This window comes from Dasypus novemcinctus, chromosome 8 (assembly GCF_030445035.2).
Source record: "Dasypus novemcinctus isolate mDasNov1 chromosome 8, mDasNov1.1.hap2, whole genome shotgun sequence".
Classification (NCBI taxonomy): Eukaryota; Metazoa; Chordata; class Mammalia; order Cingulata; family Dasypodidae; genus Dasypus; species Dasypus novemcinctus.
Genome location: NC_080680.1, coordinates 110,135,726 through 110,154,922, shown reverse-complemented (window position 1 = coordinate 110,154,922; position 19,197 = coordinate 110,135,726). Strand labels below are relative to the sequence as shown.

Genomic DNA, 19,197 nt, shown 5'->3' with positions numbered 1-19,197 from the left:
CCGTTTCCCTGTTTTTTGCATTTGACAACTTATTGTGAATATTTTTCCATGCTATTAAATATTTTACTGCAACATTACTTTAAATTTCCTTTTAATGTTCCATTATATAGACATAGTCTACTTAATCCATCCTCTTTTGTTGGATATTTGCATTTCCAAGTTTTGCTATCGAAGGAAACAGTGTAATTAATATCCTCATACCTAAACTCCTATAAGTGATCTTATAGGGCCAAAGAATGTGGAAGACACCAATACAAGGGAAAAATTATAAAGCAGTGTGATAGGTGCAAGGATAGAAATGTGGACAAAATTTTATGGAACCCCAGAGGAAGCAAATCTAACACTTTGGGAAGACGTGTTGTGATTGTTGGTCTGGGAAGGTGCCAAGGAAGAGATGATGATGAAGCTGAGATAGGTTTTAATTGGATGGAGAGTAGGGGAACAGCATTCCAAGAAGAGGGAACAGCACAAGCAAGGCAGAGAGGCAAGAAAATTGTACCCAGGGAAACATCAGCAGTTCAGAGTTGCTGAAGATTAAGACAGACTCACAAATTATAAAATATGAGGCTCGTAAGGTAGACAGAGCAGAATGTCTTTATAGGTCGTATTAGGGAGGTTTTGAATATATTTTTATATGATGAAGAGCCACAAAAACTTTGGGCAGGAGAAACTATCGAAGAGATTAGAGGGTGGTAAGTCACAAGGCAGGGAGCAGCGATCGGAGGCTATTACTTCTCATTCAGAGAAGGTAAATGTCTGAAAAAGAGGTTGGGTGATATGAGTAGAAGAGAACAAATTCAAAGAATATTTCATTTGTAGCAACTGTAGGGATTGGTAACAGGCTGAGTGAGGGGGTGGGGCAGCAGAGGGGGAGGAGTCAAAATTAGATACCCCAGGTTTCTGGTTTGAATGAAGGAGCGGTGGTGGGCTGCATAAGATCAGGAAACCTGTACCTCAGGGACTACGGTGATGGTTGCAGCAGGCATCTGGTATTGTCCTTCTGCCACTGTCTTAAAAGGGATTCTAAAGGGATTTTCTTTCTCTTGTTCCTCCAGCCCTACACTTGCATTACTGGGCTAAGTGGATCCTCACCAGCTGGCCGCGTCCATCATTACTGCCAAGTCTGAGAATTCCTGATTATACTTAGAGCCTGGGGAGCTGCTGACACAAACAGTCATTAGCAAACGACCCTTTTGTAACCTATTATGCTTTAAAATGTAAACGGTGGGGACATATTCCTTGCTTTGTCCAGAAGGAACTTCCTCCTGCCTGACCCTGGATTAATCATGAGAGAGCTCGTCAACATTCCACTGGTACATATTCTTACTCTGGTTGCCTTCAGCGGGACTGAGAAACTTCCAAAAGGTTGGTTTGAGCGATCTTGTCTTCTTGTTGTGCCTTACCACAGTTCTAAAGTGTGGTGTGTGTGTGTGTGTGTGCTCACTTTGACCACAACGGATTCACCCTATGCTATGGTGGGCTTGAGTTTTATTTGCTGAAGGAGGGGGGAAATGGATGGAGAAATAGGAAACTGTATAAATGAGCAATTGGTTGTCTCCTCTCTTCCGGTAATCCCCCCCATATGTTCTGTAATAAAGTATTTAACCATACGGTACTAGTACTTGTAGAACCCTCATTTCAATGGGAAACAGCAGGTAGAGTGCAAGTTATCAAGGTCCATTTTGTTGATGTGTGTGTCAAACTTCAGGGTGGTCTTAAATGGATGATGAAAACCTTTTCACATCTGGTTTGCCAGGAATACAATCAACTCCACTCCCAAACATCCAGAGGGTCTGCTTCCAAACAAACACACAAAAAAGGAAATAATTTCCACTTTCAGTTGTAGTTTTACAGAACTCTTCATAAATATTGTAATTCTTAGAAATTAGAATTAGAGAAAAATGCACATGGTTTGCCTATATGATAAAAGCCTAAAAACAATGGGTTCTCAATAACTTTGAGACTGGAGTCATGCTTTGGCTTGGCAAGTGACTGCATAAGTTTTTTTCAGAGCCTTTGGAATGTACCGGAAATAACACCACCTCAGGGGAAAGGAAAGCAACTTAAGAAACTGACAAACACCTGTTGCAGTAGAATGTCCGCAGTGGTATGATTTCTGGCCAGGATATTATGAACCTGAAACTAGTATATTTCAAATCAGGAAGATGGGAAATAAGTGACTTGCAAAGTGAATGAGGACTTCATTGGAATCTTTTTAACAAGACATGAGAAAGCAGACTGGTGTCAATTAAAGTGAAGAGCTTTCCAATGAAATGTTGACAACAGTTAAGAGTTCTGTGTTTTTTGATACATTCGGATTCATCTTTTCTTCTTTATTTTACTTTACCAATGAATAGAAAAAGTTTGGATTTTATAAAAAAGTGAAAGTAGCATCTGTCTGTAGATGGGAAACATATCTTTGGATTTTGTGGTTCACTAGAAATTCTGAAGCTATGAGGTCAAGGTTCACATGCTAATAAAACAGTCTTTTCCCCCAAACAATCTGATTTCATAGATTTATGTACTTTAGTTGCTTCTTTTTTCCATTTTACATAAGCTGAATGGGATCTTCAAATGGGTTTAAAGGTTTAATTGGCAAATAATATTTAAGGTATATTCAGTTAAAAGAGAATCTAGGTCTCTTCAAACAGCTAATAATAGCCAGAAAGACTTAACATTGGCTTCAGATTATTGTCATACTTCCTGATCATACAACACATGTCCGGTAAGGCAGGACCTGGATATTCAGATTTATGGATTGCCATATGTCTTATTTGTGCTATTCTAAACCATACAGTTATATAAAAATGACATGGCTAAATTTAAAAAAATTACTAAAATTCAATCGTATAAGGAGCAGGAAAATTAATTATGGTGGTTAAGTGTTCCATCAGTATTTGGTACACCAAAAAGCTAAATCTGTCTATATGAATAACTCTTAATTTATATTCTAGAAGGAAATGATTTGGGGTTTCCAAATTTTACAGATAAAGCCCTTTTTTTGAATTCATATTATCTCTACCTTTAAAACTTCAAAATATGGTGGCATAAATGTTACAAAGACTGTATTGTGTGTGCTGAACATACTGACTCTTAAATAAAATGATAAGAGTGTTAACCAAACTTTGTTACTTAGAATTTATTTATTGCTATAATTAGGTTGTAAAATAAAAAATAAAAGAATATTTCTTCTTAGTCTATCCTATTTATTGTAAAATATAAATTAACATGGGCTTAACATCAACTTAGCCAAAAATGCCATGCCTAGCAAAGCAAACCATCCATTTGTTACACATACCAGTTCTGAGAATAAACATTATTATGAAAATATAGCCATTAAAATTTTAAACATTGGAGTGCATGGAAGATAGAGAAGAAAATCACAATAATATGCTATTATTTAATATTATTGAATATGCTGGAAATGTTCCTCCCCAAATGTCTCCTAATAGTTTTCTCTGTTCTTGGTAGAAGGTAATCATGAAAGGAGCTATTTAGATCAGGATGCTTTTCCCAAGTTCTTTACTATGAGTCAAGGAATCTGCACAATAATGTATTATAAAAGAAATTGGCATGTTTTAAATAGTGCAGGAATATTCAGGGAATTCTTATCTAAATGTGTACTATTTTCACAATGAGATTAATAATTGATTGTAGAAGTAACAGTTTATTTTTTAGTTTGAGATTCAACGTTCAATGATTATAAGAAAAGCCATTGTCTTTCTGAATCCTTTTCAACCAGCACATTTTAAAAAATGAATACAGTATCATAACCCCAAACAGTAGAATTTTACAAACTGCCATGCATGAACATAGACATCATGTCTTTGAATATTTGCTTTTACCACATAATTCAATACCATTTAATGCTTTATCAGTGAGTTTTAAGTGTATGCTGAGGACTTAAATTCTGGGGGATCAGAGGAGTTAATGAAAGCAGCACTGGATATTTTGTTTTTTAAAGAATGCACAAAGAATTCCTGTCAAAATCCTATTTTTAAAATGATCCCATTTATTAACATACCTAGGAGTTTCAGTATTTATGTGATTTAACTTTAAATACATCTGAACATATTCTCCAGGGATAGGGGTCACAATTTTGACATAAGTTAGTGCCATCACAGCTGTCATTCAAATTCAGGACACCAAGCACTGGGTGAATGTTTTACATTAATATGTATTGAAAGAATTACTCATTGCATGTTCAGGGAAACACAGTTGCTTTAAATATTACTGACTTTAAAGAACATAAAGAAAGAGAAGACATGGCAAGATTTATTTAATTTTTATCACAGAGGCCCATAGGTTAAAGAGGCAACTTCCCAACCTGGTGGAAACAGATATGAGGTCATTTGGGGAGAGTGACAGGTGAGGGGTGAGTAGGGGACCAGAGAGGAGTGGTCCCATTCAGGAAGACGAGAGGAATGGACCAGAGATCGTTGAGGGATTATAAAGGCTATGGTGAGGACCCAGCTTAAACCGGGCGCTGCAGCTTTGTAGTGGCCCTGGTCTGCACAGTTGTTTCATTTTACCCAGCAGTGCTTTGTTGCTTGAACTTAGGGGCAGAGAGGTCATATGGTTGGATTAATTCAGGATTGGTGCTTTCCAGGGTCAGCATAGCTAAAGGAATAGAGATTAAGAGAATTGAAGTTATATGGCAATATACTATGGGGTCCAGATTAGATGGTGAAGAAAGTGAAACAATTATATTTCAAGCCTGGAAGAGAATGTAGAGATCAAGTTTCTCTTCCTAGTTTCCATTGTCTTTCTGTGTCTTTAAGGAAAGCAGGTATTCTCGGGCTCAATTTCCTCATATGCATAATGAGGACGTCCTTACCAGGGCTCAAGATACAAAATTATGTACTATGCCAAGGGTTGTCACATGACTGGTGTGGGGATCACTCCTGGGTAGCATGCACGTTTTAAATGGATTTCTATGAGACAATGTTTTAACCTAAAAGAATAAATCCAGATAGTCAGTTTCAGAAATTTTAATAGGCTGAGCAGAACTCCTACCAGCCTACGTCCAGAGAGCCATCTCAGAATGCACGGAAAGAGTGTTCTGTTGCAAATAATTAATAACATAAATATTAAAAAACTGTAATTGAGCATCATTATGAATGAACCTTGAATGTACCAAAGACATCATAATACAACACATAATAATCTTTACTTCATTCTATCACTAGTAGAATAAATGTGCCTTTTCCTAAGATATGACCAATATGGTGAGCAATACTGAGGAATACCTTTCTCGGGGGATTTGAAAAGTTTCCAACACCAAACGTGTTTTCTCGCCCTGAAGAAACAAAACTGTATTCGTGATGTTAGAGAAACATGAGTATGTTCCAAGTCTGAGCTTTAGTTTTACTAAGAAAGAAAGGAGAAAATACACCTGGCTTCTTTGTTTACTCAGTCATTTTGCCAAATCAGTTAGCAGTGAGTCAATCTGAAATCAGCATGCCAATGGCCACATGCCAGAGCCCTTAAAATATAAAGAAAGGATAATATCAGGTCTTTCTCATCAAGTATTTAGTATTCAAGTTACTCTTTGGGCCAAATGTTGTGTTCATTTTCATGTATTTGTTTTTCATGTGGTCCTTGGATTGTGGGATGAAATAGTGTCCTAGTTTAAACAGTCTCTGGCAGAGATGAAAGCTAGATAGGAGAATAACAGTAAACAACCGACAGTCGCTGAGTTGGTAAATGTCATTAAATCAGACTGTGTGACTATGTCAGTAAAAATTTGAAAGCAGATTTGTGTGGAAAATTTTGGACTAAGGTCAAAGTGGACTTCACTATACACTACCCATAGAAGTCGACATTGAATTAAATCTTTCTCCCCCAGTCCACATGTAACCAGTATTGTGCTTAGAGTTAAGAGATAGGATCTTTAAACCAACCATAACCTTGAAGTTCAGCTCCATCACTTCCCACCTGTGTGGTGCTTAGATAAGTTATTTAACCTTTCCTAGCCTCGGTAAGTGCTTTATGTATATCTATTTATTTAATCCCCACAATGAACCTATGTGGGTGGTTTTATTACTGTATCCATCTACAGTCGAAAACAGCAAAGCACTGAACCTATAACTGACTTGATGGAGTTGGTAAGTGATGGAGCTTGGATTCAATTCAAGCTCTGTGCTAAATTGCCTTTCAATGTCTATGTGCTGTATAGTATTTCTTTTTGAAAAATGAAAGCATTCAACATTATCAATTAATCTTTGGACTCATCATTGCTTGCACCCCACAAGTTCAGTATTACTTTGTTTTTGTTCTCTCTTAACACCTATGTAGTTATAAAATAGAGTACTTATTTATTCATAAATTGCTTGGAAAAATATACATTTTTGCTTAAGAGACTTGACTTTTCAAAATTTTTCAATTGCAAGTTTGCTTCCATTGTGTCGTTTTAGAAATGGACATGTCTGTGGCTTTCTGCTTTGCTTTGTTTATTTGCTGTAGCTTTTTTTATTGCAAAGATAAAATATTTTTTTTAAAAGATTTTTTTAAAAAATCCTGTAAAACAAAGGAAAACAAAAAACACTTAATTCTAATTAATAAAATTACACTTAATTCTAGTACTGAGGGATAACTGAAATTTTGATAGGAACCTATTATTTCACTAAGAAAAGAGAAGCATTTATACCAAAAACTCTTCAACTTCCTACTACCAAATGCATGTATCATTTTCTCTTTCATTCCTCTAATTGTGCTGCAAGAAGAATCTCTCTTCCAATCTACAGTTAATTAAACAGAGTAAAGAAGAATCCAACATTTGCCTGCTTTCTCTGAGAACTGTTTCTTCAATTATATCCCCCCTTTTTTCTTATCTTCAACATTTTCCTTTCTACTTAATGCTTCCCCCTACTTTTAAGCCTCCTTTGTCCTTACATTTACCTTCAAATGTTATCTAGCTTCTCTTTTCCCTTCTATGGTCAAACTTTGAAAAAGATGTCTGCCCTCATAGTTTCCATTTTCTTACCCCCACTGAGCCCTCACCCACCACAGTCTGGCTTCCACTACCCAATAGCCACTGAATCTGCACACATCAAAGTCAACCATGACCTCCTTCAGGAAGCTCCAGGGGCACTTTTCAGTTCTTATTTTACTCTACTTCTTAGTAGCATTTGACACTCTTGGCAGAATTTTGACTCCCCCTTCTTCATGAAACACATGCTACCCTGTGGTAGCATGTGTTTGGACTCTGCCAACATACTCTGATACTCTACAGGCTTTGCTTACAATGCTCTAATTTCTCATTCCTGTTCCCTTCTATTTTTTTACTAAATTGTCTTTTTTTAAAAGTACATAGATCACAAAAAATGTTACATTAAAAAATATAAGAGGGGAAGTGGACTTGGCTCAATGAATAGAGCATCAGCCTACCATATGGGAGTTCCATGGTTTAAACCTAGGGCCCCCTGACCTGTGTGGAGCTGGCCCACACACAGTGCTGATGAACGCATGGAGTACTGTGCCACGCAGGAGTGTCCCCTGCATAGGGGAGCCCCACGCGCAAGGAGTGCGCCCCATAAGGAGAACTGCCCAGCATGAAAGGAAGTTCAGCCTGCCCAGGAGTGGCACCACACACACAGAGAGATGATGCAACAAGAAGAGACACAGATTTCCAGTGCTGCTGACAAGAATAGAAGAGGACACAGAAGAACACACAGTAAATGGACAGAGAGCAGAAAACTGGGGGTGGGGGGAAGGGGAGAGAAATAAATAAAAAGAAATCTTAAAAAAAAAAAATAAGAGGATCCCACATACCCCACACCCCCACTCCTCCTACATCAACAACCTCTTTTATCAGTGTGGCACATTCATTGCATTTGGTGAATACATTTTGGAGCACTGCTGCACCTCATGGATTATAGTTTACATTGTAGTTCACACTCTCCCCCAGGCCATTCAGTGGGTTATGGCAAGATATATAATGTCCAGCATCTGTCCCTGCAATATCATTTAGGACAACTCCAAGTCCCAAAAATGCCCCCACATCTCATGTCTTCTTCCCTCTCCCTGCCTTCAGCAACTACCGTGGCCACTTTCTCCAGGTTCTTTAGGCTCCCCATTCTCCTGCCCATCCATTAGAAATATTTGTGTTTTCTCATTATTAGCTTCATCAAGGCACCAATCTCCTTACCTCTATGGGCCTTCACATATACTTTTTTTTTTTTTTGTCTGGAACATTATTTCTGTGGTCTGTGCTAAACCAAATTTGAATCATCTTGTATAAGTGAATGTGCGAATATGGGTTTGTGTGTATGTGTGCATTTGTCTTATTTCCAGGGTTATCAAGTTTGAGTGGTTAAGAACCATATTTTTATCATGTTAAAGAAATACTATTATATTCCTGCTTTACTAACAGTTTCTAAGTAGGGAAGGGATATTAAGTTCCATTATTACTTTATAACATCTATAGATATCCTTTAACAACCTAATGCTATAATCAATTCTTTTGGAAGGACTTTCCTAAGATTAAATTATCCTTATATCTCTGCAAGGATTTTTTTTTCCTACTTAAACATATAATGGTAATTAAAAAATATACTATTGGATTTAATTTACTCGTTTTAATTTAGGATTTTATATCTAGTTAGACTGATATCAGCTCTGTGCTAGTTCATGGAATTACTTGGGAAACTGTCTATATTTTTATATTCCCTGTAGTTATTTATATAATGAGACTTAAATCTTCCTTGAAAATGTAAAATAACTTATGTGAAAACCTTTGGGGTGTCATGATTTTTTTTTCAAAAATTTTCTTTGATAATATCTGTTTCTTCTACTGGTCTTGTTGATGATTTCAAAACAATGTTTACTATGTTCCAATATGTAGTTTTTTATTTTAGTTACCACCTCCAGAATGTTTTTAATTGTAGTTTTGATTCCCTCTTTGATGTTAAAATTATAAAGAGCAATTTGATTTTTATATTCATAACTGTCTGAATTTCATTTTATAAATTATTCATTATGTTTAGTTTAATGATATACATAATTTACATTTCTGAAATTTATTCACTTTCAGCTTCAGGAGAATTTGAGAGAATAAGTCATCAATTAGGGTTTAGAGGGTTTTTTTTCTCTTTTACCCTGAGATGGCTTGCTCATTTGTTTGCTCGCTGTATCTGCTCATTGTATCTGCTCATTGTCTCTACCTGTTGTTTCTGCTCATCTTCTTTAGGAGACACCAGGAACCAAACCCTGGACCTCCCATGTGGGAGGCAGGAGCCTATTTGCTTGACCAACATCTGCTCCCCAGGGTTTAGAGTTTGATATACAAATCTGTTTGGTCAATTTCATTAATTCTATTTAATTTTATATGTATTAATTTTTTGTCTTTTGAATTGTAAGCAAAGTACCACCCACTTAGAAATTAAAGAGATGTGGAAAATTTTCTATTGGTTTGGAAATTATTTGTCAGTTTCTTCCTGACTTTCTAAATTTTTCCATTTTCTATATTTTGTTTTTCTATTTGGCATTTCTGAGTTGAGTATTATATCATCATTATGAATATATCTATACAATAAAAAATGATGCTATCTTCCTCATTTACTATTAATTTTTTTCTTGAAAATTAATATACCATGTTTTCATATTATAAATGTGTACTTTTTGTTTACATTTGCCTGACTTATCATTTACCGTCATTCTACTGTTTTGATTTACTGTTTTGATTTTGTAAGAGGCTTCAAAATCACTAACTTCTTTTTCAAGATGGTTTTGACTATTTGGGGCCTGTAGCAGTTTGATATGGTTATGAATTTCAAAAATAGATATTGGATTATGTTTGTAATCTGACATGATTGAGTTATGATTAGGGCGTTGAGTCTCCACCCCTTGGTGGGTGGGGACTCACAGATAACAGGCGTGGTGAAGAACAGAGTTGAGGGTTTTCTGATGTTGGAGTTTTGATGTTGGCATTTGATGGTGAAGCTGGAGCCCCAAGGAAAAAGACAGAGCCATTCACCTAATAGTCTACAGCTGACCTTGTGGAGAAAACTGAGGAGCTGAGCCCAGAGGAACCCAGGAAGCCTGATCCCTCACAGATGCCAGCAGCCATCCTGCTCCAACACATGGAAATAAACTTTGGTGAGGGAAGTAACATGCTTTATAGTCTGGTACCTGTAAGCTCCTACCCCAAATAAGTACCCTTTATAATGCCCAACAGATTTCTGCTATCTTGCTCCAGCACCCCTTTGGCTGACTAATGCAGGGCCCCTTACCCTTACATAAAAAATTGGATGACTGGCTTTTCCATTTGGATTCGGATTGCATTGACTCTATAAGTTGCTTTGGGCGGTGTGTTGTATATTATGTTAATTGATTTTCTTATGTTGAATTACCATACATAACTGGGATACATCCCACTTGACTGTGGTATACTATTCTTTTAATGTTCTGTTGGCTTTGGTTTGCATCTACATTCATAAGAGATATTGGCCTATAGTTTTCTTTTCTTGTGGTACCTTTGTCTGGCTTTGATGTGAGGATTATGTTACTCTTGTAGAAAGCATAAGGCGAGTTCCCTCCTCTTCAATTTTTTGGACAAGTTTGAGCAGAGCTGGAGCTAAGTCTTCTTGGAATGTGTGATAAAATTCCCCCGTGAAGTCATTTGGTCCTGGGCTTTTCCTTTTCAGGAGGTTTTACATTACAGATTCAATCCCTTTACTAGTAATTATTTTGTTGAGATCATCTATTTCCTTTTGAGTCAATGTAGATAATTTGTCCATTTAAGAATTTGTCAATTTTATTGAAGTTTCCTAATTTGTTGGCATACGATTGTTCGTAGTATCTTCTTATAATCCTTTTTATTTCAGAGGGGTTACTAGTATTGTCCCCCTTTTCTTTTCTGATTATCATTATTTGTATCCTCTCTCTCTTTTTTCCTTTATCAGTCTAGCTAAAGGTTTATCAATTTTATTGATTTTTTCAAAGACCCAAATTTTGGTTTTGTTGATTCTCTCAATTGTTTTTGTTTGTTTGCTTTGTTCTCTATTCCCTTTGCATCCACTCTAGTCTTTGCTATTTCCTTTCTTCTGCTCACTTTCAGGTTAGCTGGCTCTTTTTTTTATAGTTCTTCCAGTTTTGAGGTTAAGCCTCTGATTTGAACTTCATTTTTCCTTTTTAATGTAAACATTTAGAGCAAAGAGTTTCCTTTTCAGCATTGCCTTTACTGCATCCCATGAGTTTTGGGATGTTGTATTTTCATTTTCATTTGCCTCAAGGTATTTCCTTATTTCACAAGACATTTCCTCTTTAACCCAATGATTGTTTAAAAGTATGTTGCTAAATTTCCACATATTTGTGAATTTTCCATTTCTCCCTCTGTTATTGACTTCTGGCTTTATTCTATTGTGGTCTGATAATATTTGTATGATTTTAATATTTTTTAAATTTATTGAGACTTGTTTTGTGACACAACATATGATCTGTGATAGTTTGAGATTATTTGAGTCCCCAAATGAGAAAGATTATGTTTGTAAACTAATCTGTTCCTCTGGGTATGATACCCTTTGATTGTATTATATTCAAAGGATTTTAAATTTACTTGGTAAAATCAATGTAGGGCTTTTGATTTGACCATATCAGTAAGGTATGACTCAGGTCGAGTCCCTGGCCCCTTGGTAGGCTGATATAAATGGACATTCACTCAAGAAGACACATGGAAAAGGAGAGAACTTGGTCATTTCTGTCCTGCCATGTGACAGAAAGGAGAAGGCTTGAACACCTAATGCCCTGGGAAGGGAGATGAACCATTTGCCTGATAGTTAGCAGCCAAACTAGGCAGAAATCAGTGACCATCTTACTTCAACATGTGGCAACTGATTTTGGTGAGAAAACAACCTTGAGTTGGACTCTTTAAGGCCTTGTAACTCTAAGTTTTTACCCCAAATAAATACCCTTTATAAAAGCCAACAGATTACTCATATTCTGCATCATCACCCATTTGGCTGACAAACAGAATTTGGTACCAGAAGTAGGGTACAGTCTGATGCAATTACCAAAAATACTTGAACGGTTTTATAAATGGATAATGGGTATTTTTTGGAGGAATTGTGAGATGCTTGATAGAAAAACCCCAGACTGCTTTGAAGAGAATGTTGGTAGGAATATGGATGCTAGAGACTTTTGATGAGACCTTAGAAGGAAATGATAAAACTATTATTGGAAACTGGAGGAAAGTCAATCTGTGGGTTTTTTTTTTTTAAGATTTATTTAGTTATTTTATTTCTCTCCCCTTCCCCCACCAGCCCAGTTGTCTGTTCTCTGTGTCTATTTGCTGCGTGTTCTTCTTTGTCCGCTTCTGTTGTTGTCAGTGGCACGGGAATCTGTGTTTCTTTTTGTTGCATCATCTTGTTGTGTCAGCTCTCCATGTGTACATGCCATTCCTGGGCAGGCTGAACTTTCTTTCTTGCTGGGCAGCTCTCCTTACAGGGTGCACTCCTTGCAGGTGGGGCTCCCCTATGCAGGGACACCCCTGCATGGCATGGCACTCCTTGCGCGCATCAGCACTGCACATGGGCCAGCTCCACACGGGTCAAGGAGGCCTGGGATTTGAACCGCAGACCTCCCATATTGTAGACGGATGTCCTAACCACTGGGCCAAGTCCGCTTCCCAATCTGTGTTTTAAATTTACAGAAAATGTAGCAAGATTGACTCTTGATTTTATAAGGAAGGCAGAATTTTAAAATGGTGAGCCTAGATATTTAGCTGACAAGCTCTCCAAAGAAAACTTGGAGAATGTGGCTTGGCTTCTCCTTGCAACTTATAGCAAAATACTAGATGAGAGATATAAGCTGACAATGGAATTTTTGGACACAAAGAAAACAGAAACTGATTCTGGAAATTCCAAGCCTGTGGAAATCAAGCCCCCAGATGATAATGCCCATTTTGGGGAATTAATTAAACTTGGAAATTGTAAACCAGGAGTAAAAATGTAATTATCCAGGAAAACTTGCAGAAAGTGTTACTGTCTGATAGCTTAGACCCCTGCTTCCTGCCTGCTACAAACCAACAATATATTTTTGAGAACAGTATGAACAAAACCACTTCAGCCTGACTCAAAAGGACATGGAGGGGAGAGGTGAAAGGGGAAGCAGCTTTTAGAGGAAAAACATGGAAGCTGAGGTCTGGAATTAAGACATCTCCTTAGGCTAAGGGAGGGATTCCACCCATGAGTATGGAAAGGGTGAGTTAGCTACTGCATTTGAAGAGGGTGGGTGTTCTACCCCACTGTTCAGGGAGTTTTGCTATCCTGGGCTACAGAGAGAATAGAGGCATTGCCCAAGGGCTGGGAAGAGTGAGGTCACCACCCAGTGCTCTGAGAGAGGTGGGCCTGTTCCCCATAGGTTGGGGAGAGTGAGGTTGACACCCCACTGCTCTGAGAGGGTGAGACTGTTTTCCACACATTGGGGAAGGCCAGATCACCACCTCACAGTTTTGAGGAGGTTGGGCCTGTATGCCAGAGATCAGGGAGAATGTTGCTGTCATCTCACTGTACTAAGGGGATTGAGACTATGCCCCAGAGATCAGGGAAACTGTGGTCATCACCCCAGAGTTCTTGGAGGGTGAGGTCTGGAGCTCATTCACTACTCAGATGCTTGATGAGGGTGCAACCAAGAAAATGGCCACTGGGCAAGGCTGTGGAAAGGGTGGACCCCTGTTAGACCCCAGGGAGAATGACTCTCATGGTAATGTAAACTATGGTCCACGTGGTGTGGCAGTGCTCCAGGGTGTATTCATGAAATGCAATGAATGTGCCCCACTAATGAAAGGGAGTGGGGTGGGGAGTGGGTTAAATTGGAACCTCTTATGTTTTTTAAGATAACATTTTGTGTGATCTATTTATCTTTAAAAAAAAAAACAACAACAAAAAAAACCTATCCATTTAAAAAAAAACTCTCAGATTTTGAAATCTAATGGAGTCTGCCCTGCATGTTTTCAGAACTGCTGGGGACCTGTGACACATGTTTCCCTCCCAAATTCTCCTTGTGGTAATGCAAATGCTTATCCCATGTCTGTCCCTTTGTATATTGGAAGCAGATAAATTGTTTTTTAAGTTTCACAGGTCTATAGCTAGAGGGTCTTTGCCCCAAGAAAAACTGTATTTCTATAAAATGATTGTGATATGATTTTATAGTTAGCATTGCTACTAAAAGGATTTAAGGTTTTTTTGGAATATTGCAATGTCTTTTTTTCTTTCTGTTTCTCAGCCTGACTCATTTAAAGTATTTTGTCTTCAAGTTCACTGATTCTTTCTTCTACCAGCTTCAATCTACTCTTGAAATCTTCCTGTGTACTTTTCATTGCAGTTGTTGTGGTTTTCAACTCCAGTAATTCTAGTTGGTTACTTTTAAGAATGTGTGTCTTTTTACTTTTACTCTCATGTTGCTCGTTTGTTGTTTTCCTAATATCATTTAGGTCTTTCTCTGTACTTTCTTTATATCCTTTAGCACTTTAAGATCATTTTCTTAAGGATTTGTTCAATATGCCCACATTCTCATCCTCTTCATTGGTATTTTCTATATTTTTAGCCTTTTCTTTTTTAAGAAATATTTATTATTTATTTATTTCTCCCCACCCCCTTGTTGTTTGCACTTGCTGTGTCTGTTCCTCTTCTCTGTTTCTTTAGGAGCCACTGGGAACTGAATCCCAGACTTCTGATGTGTGAGGGAGGCACCTCTGTTCCCTGCTTTGTTATGTCTCTCATCATGTTTCTTCTTGCATCATCTTGTTGCATCAGCTTGCTGTACCTGCCTGATATGCCAGCTTGATGTCTTGCTCATCTCCTTTAGGAGGCACCTAGAACAGCTGCTCCCTGCTTCTGTTATGTCTCTCATCATATTTTTCTTCTTGTTGCATCATCTTGCTGTGTCAGCTCGCTGTGCCTGCCCATCACACCACTTCACTGTCTTCTTTTTTTCCCCCTCCCCCCCCTGCTGTTTTTGCTGTCTGTGTCCATTTGCTGTGTGATCTTCTGTATCTATTTTTCTTTTTTTTTTTTTGTCTTCTCTTCTCATCTTTCTTCTCTAGGATCCACTGGGATTTGATCCTGGGGACCTCTGATGTGGAGAGAGTTTCCCTGTCAATTGCACCACCTCAGTTGTTTATCTCTGTAGTGCTTTACCTTGACTCTCCCTTTTGTTTCTCTCTTTTGTTGTATCATTATCTTGCTGCATGACTCACTTGCTGTACAGGCACTCAGCTAACCATGTGGGCCCTGGCTTGCTGTGCAGGAACTGGCTCGCCATGTGGGCACTTGGCTCACCACGCGGGCACTTGGCTTGCCAAACAGGCACTTGCATGGGCACTGACTCACCACACGGGCATTTACATGGACACTTGGCTCACCACATGGGCACTCACATGGGCATTTGGCTCACTGCATGGGCACTTGACTTGCCACATGGGCACTTGCATGGGCACTTGGCTCACCACATGGGCATTTGGCTTGCTACATGGGCACCCACATGGGCACTCAGCTCACTGCATGGGTACTCAGCTCACCACATGGGCACTGGCTTGCCATGCAGGAATGCTTTCTCTTCTTCTTTTTCACCAGGAGGCCCCAGAGACTAAGCCCGGATCCTCCCATATGGTAGGCAGAGGCCTTATCATTTGAGCCATGTTTGCTTCCCTCACTGTCTTCTTTAGGAGGCACTGGGAACTGAACCACAGACCTCCCATGTGGTAGGTGGGAGCTCACTTGAGCCATATCTACTTCCCAGCCTTTTTTTTTGGATGTGCCATAATTTCCTGTTTCTTTATTTGTCTTGTGTTCTTTTGTTGCACACTGTACATTTCAATATTTTAAAATGTTTACTCAGATTTATTTTTTTTAAGATTTATTTATTCCTGCCCTCCTCCCCTTGTTGTCTGCTTTCTGTGTCCACTTGCTATGTGTTCTTCTGTGTCTGATTGTCTTCTCTTTAGGTGGCACTGGGAACCAATCCTGGAACCTAACAGAGTGGGAGAGAGGTGCTTAATCTTTCACCACCTCAGTTCCCTGGTCTGCTGTGTCTCTTATTGTCTCTCCTCTGTGTCTCTTTTTGTTGCATCATCTTGCTGTACCACCTCTTCACTCAGGCCAAGTTGCTGTATGGGCCAGCACTCCTGCATGGGCCAGCACTGTGTTCAGGCCAGCTCGCTGTGTGGGTTAGCACTCCTCATGGGCCAGCTCTTCCCCTGGGACAGCTTGCTTCATGAGCCAGCTTGTCTTCACTAGGATGCCCCAGGAATCAAACCCTGGCCCTCCCATTTGGTAAAATGGAGCCCAGTTGCTTTAACCACTTCTGCTTCCCTGGGATTTATTCTGTATGATTTCTGTTTCTTTGTTTGCATCCAGCTAGTGATAAGACAGAAGTTTTCTTGAGTTTTAGACCTCCTATCAGGAAGGTTTGCCCAAGGCAAATGCAATATCCATGGTTTTCCCTGTCTTTTCTAGATTTGGGTCTTATCCTGGACTTTTTAATTTGTTTTTAAGTTCCCTTGTTTATAGAAGATTTGTTGTCTCCTCTTTTTGCTGGAGACAGACTTCCCTCTCCCATGTGTTTTAAGCTGGGATTCTTTTGTTCCAGACTGTCCACCTCTATAGATTTTATACTTCTTTCACTGTCTCTAGCTGCTTTTGCCTAGAGGGAAAATTCTAGGAGGAGTGTCACCCCCAAGAGGACTTCCCCATGTCAGTATTTCCCAGCCAAAACAGGATTGGGGGCCCATGAAGGGGGCACAGACCAGCTCCAAAATGCCCTGGGGAGGCATTCTGTCTCCACCCTTGTCTAGGATGTGTTTGAAAAAATGTCTGTCACCACTTTTGCCAGAGCAGTTTGAAACAATAGGTGCCATCAGAGCTGGACACCCAGTGACTGACTGTGGCCACCCTTATTCTTGGGGAAGAGAATTTATATGTCCCTTTCTGTCTCCAGCAAGGTAGCTTACCATTAGAGTTGATGGATGGGAGTTGGTAGCCACTCTTTGGGGAGAACAATTTAATATGTTCTTCTGGCCTCCAGAACTTCAAAGTAGTTGTTTCAAAAGTTTTTGTTTGTTTGATAGTTGTTTTTGTGGAAGGACTGAAAACTGGAGCTCCCTACTCCCCTACCTTATCCAGAAGTCTTAACTTTATATTGATCTTCTTTTTAGTATTTATTTAGAACTCTTGCATTGGTTGGTATCTAGATGCTATTGAGTTTTTTACTTAGCAAAAATACCTACAAACAATGATAATTTTGGTTCCATCTCTTCCAGTCCTCTTATCTATTTTTCTTGGACTACCTCAGTGAATAAAAAAATTCAGTACAAAGTTAGTTTGCAGTGATGATAGCAGTTATCTTTCAATGTTTCTGATTTTGTGGGAATGGTTAAATGTGCCTTTTGCAGCAGGCCTTAGTAAATGGTCTATTAATGAGAGCTACTTCTATCACTAATTTTGTAAGCAAACTACAAATAAACTTGATACATCCACATCCTGAATGATTATTACATTTCATCTAATGCTTTTTCTGTATATATCAAGATAATTGTATGACTTTTATCCTTTAAACTGCAATGTGGCTAATTAACAAGCTTTATTTTTTATACAAAATACTCTTGAATTTCTGGCATAAGTCTTTATCTTTTGTGAAAAGTTATTACTAATTACATTGCTGGGCTTGGCATGCTAATAATTTTTCAGGATTTTTATATCTGTTGTCCTGAATGAGATCAGTGTATAATTCTATTATATTGCCTTTGCATGCTTTTAGCATCAAGGCTTTACTAGACTAGTGAAATGAATAGGATAGTTTTTACATTTTCCTATTCTTGCAAATTATCTGCATAAAGTCAGGTTTATATGTTTCCTAAGAGTTTGGTAAAACTTCTAGTAAATCTGCCTTGTACAGGTGATATAGGAGATAGGTCATATTTTTCCTAGAGATTAATTTCTTTATTGGGTATTCATTTGTTCAGACTTTTTGTTTTTTCTTGAATCAACTTATATTTATATTTTCTCTCATATTATACATTCCATCTGAGTTTTTACATTTAATGTCATAAATTTGTTATTTTCATATTCATTAAATATCTCAAGTGCATATTTAATTGTATCTTCTTTTATGTTTCTAATAATGTTTATATTGTACTTTATCCTTGTTTTTCTTGATAATTTCTGCTAGAGAATTATCTACTATATTGGTCGTTTTCAAAAACCAACTTTTAATCTTGTTAATCATCTCAAATTTATGTATAGGTTATTTCTATTAAATTATTTTTTGCTCCTAACTTTATTGTTTCCTATCATTCGCTCTGTTTGGATTAATACTTTTTGAACTTTTACTTTATTTTTTTGGTTTAAATATTTATTTCTACTCTTCCATTCTTAATAAATATTAATTTATTCATAAATTTATCTCTAAGTACCCCTCTAGCTACAACTTACGGTTACATATACATAATGATATCAGTGTTTTTTCACTCCTAAATAGTTAATAATTTCCTGCTATGAACTCTTTAATCCCTGCGTTACTTAGAAACGTTATTTTTAGTTTCCAAATACATGGGAATTTTTTGTTTGCTAATTATCCTTTAATTGTTAATTTCTTATAAGTTTTGTTGTCATTAGAAAATACAGTCTATATGATTTCAGTTCTGTGGCATTGGTTTAAATCTTTTTAACTTAATAAATGTACAGTATTTTGAATAGTTCGTCTGAGGTTCATTAAAAATGAATACTCTGTTGCATGAAATGTTTTATAAATATATACTTTATCAAGGCTGTTAATTTTGATATTTCTATCTTCTATATCCTTGCTATGTTTTAAAATTGGATTATTATCAGTAAGTCCACTCTAATCCACACTTCATTCTTCCATCCTATGGACCCTGGGATGGTTATGTCCACTCCACCTCTATATCGAGAGGGGGCTTAGATTTCACATGGATGATGGAGGCATTTCTCCTGCTTGCAGTTGTAGGTACTCTTGGCTCCCTGGTGTGGTGGTTGACTTTGTTTATCTCCCTGTTAGCTGGCTGGGGTAAGTCCAATAAACCAGAAGGTAGGAGTTGCAAATCTGCTGAGGCTCAGGGTATGGCTGTCATATGGCCAGTCCAGAGAGTCAGGTCTCCTGAATATACACAAACCCCAGCGCCAACCACTGGTCCAGTAAAAGTGACAAAAGAGGAATAAGTATGGATTAGAGTGGACTTAC

The 19,197-nt window shown here is 37.9% G+C and overlaps 1 protein-coding gene across 1 annotated transcript in view; it reads left to right on the top strand.

Moving 5' to 3' along the window:
* The first annotated feature begins 1,060 nt into the window (after positions 1–1,060).
* The window catches only part of MUSK (muscle associated receptor tyrosine kinase), a 130,650-nt gene continuing 112,513 nt past the window's right edge, over positions 1,061–19,197 (top strand). The window contains exon 1 of the mRNA XM_012518456.3: positions 1,061–1,365. Coding sequence (XP_012373910.1) covers positions 1,287–1,365 — 79 coding nt within the window. The 5' untranslated portion in view covers positions 1,061–1,286. The remainder of the gene's footprint in view (positions 1,366–19,197) is intronic.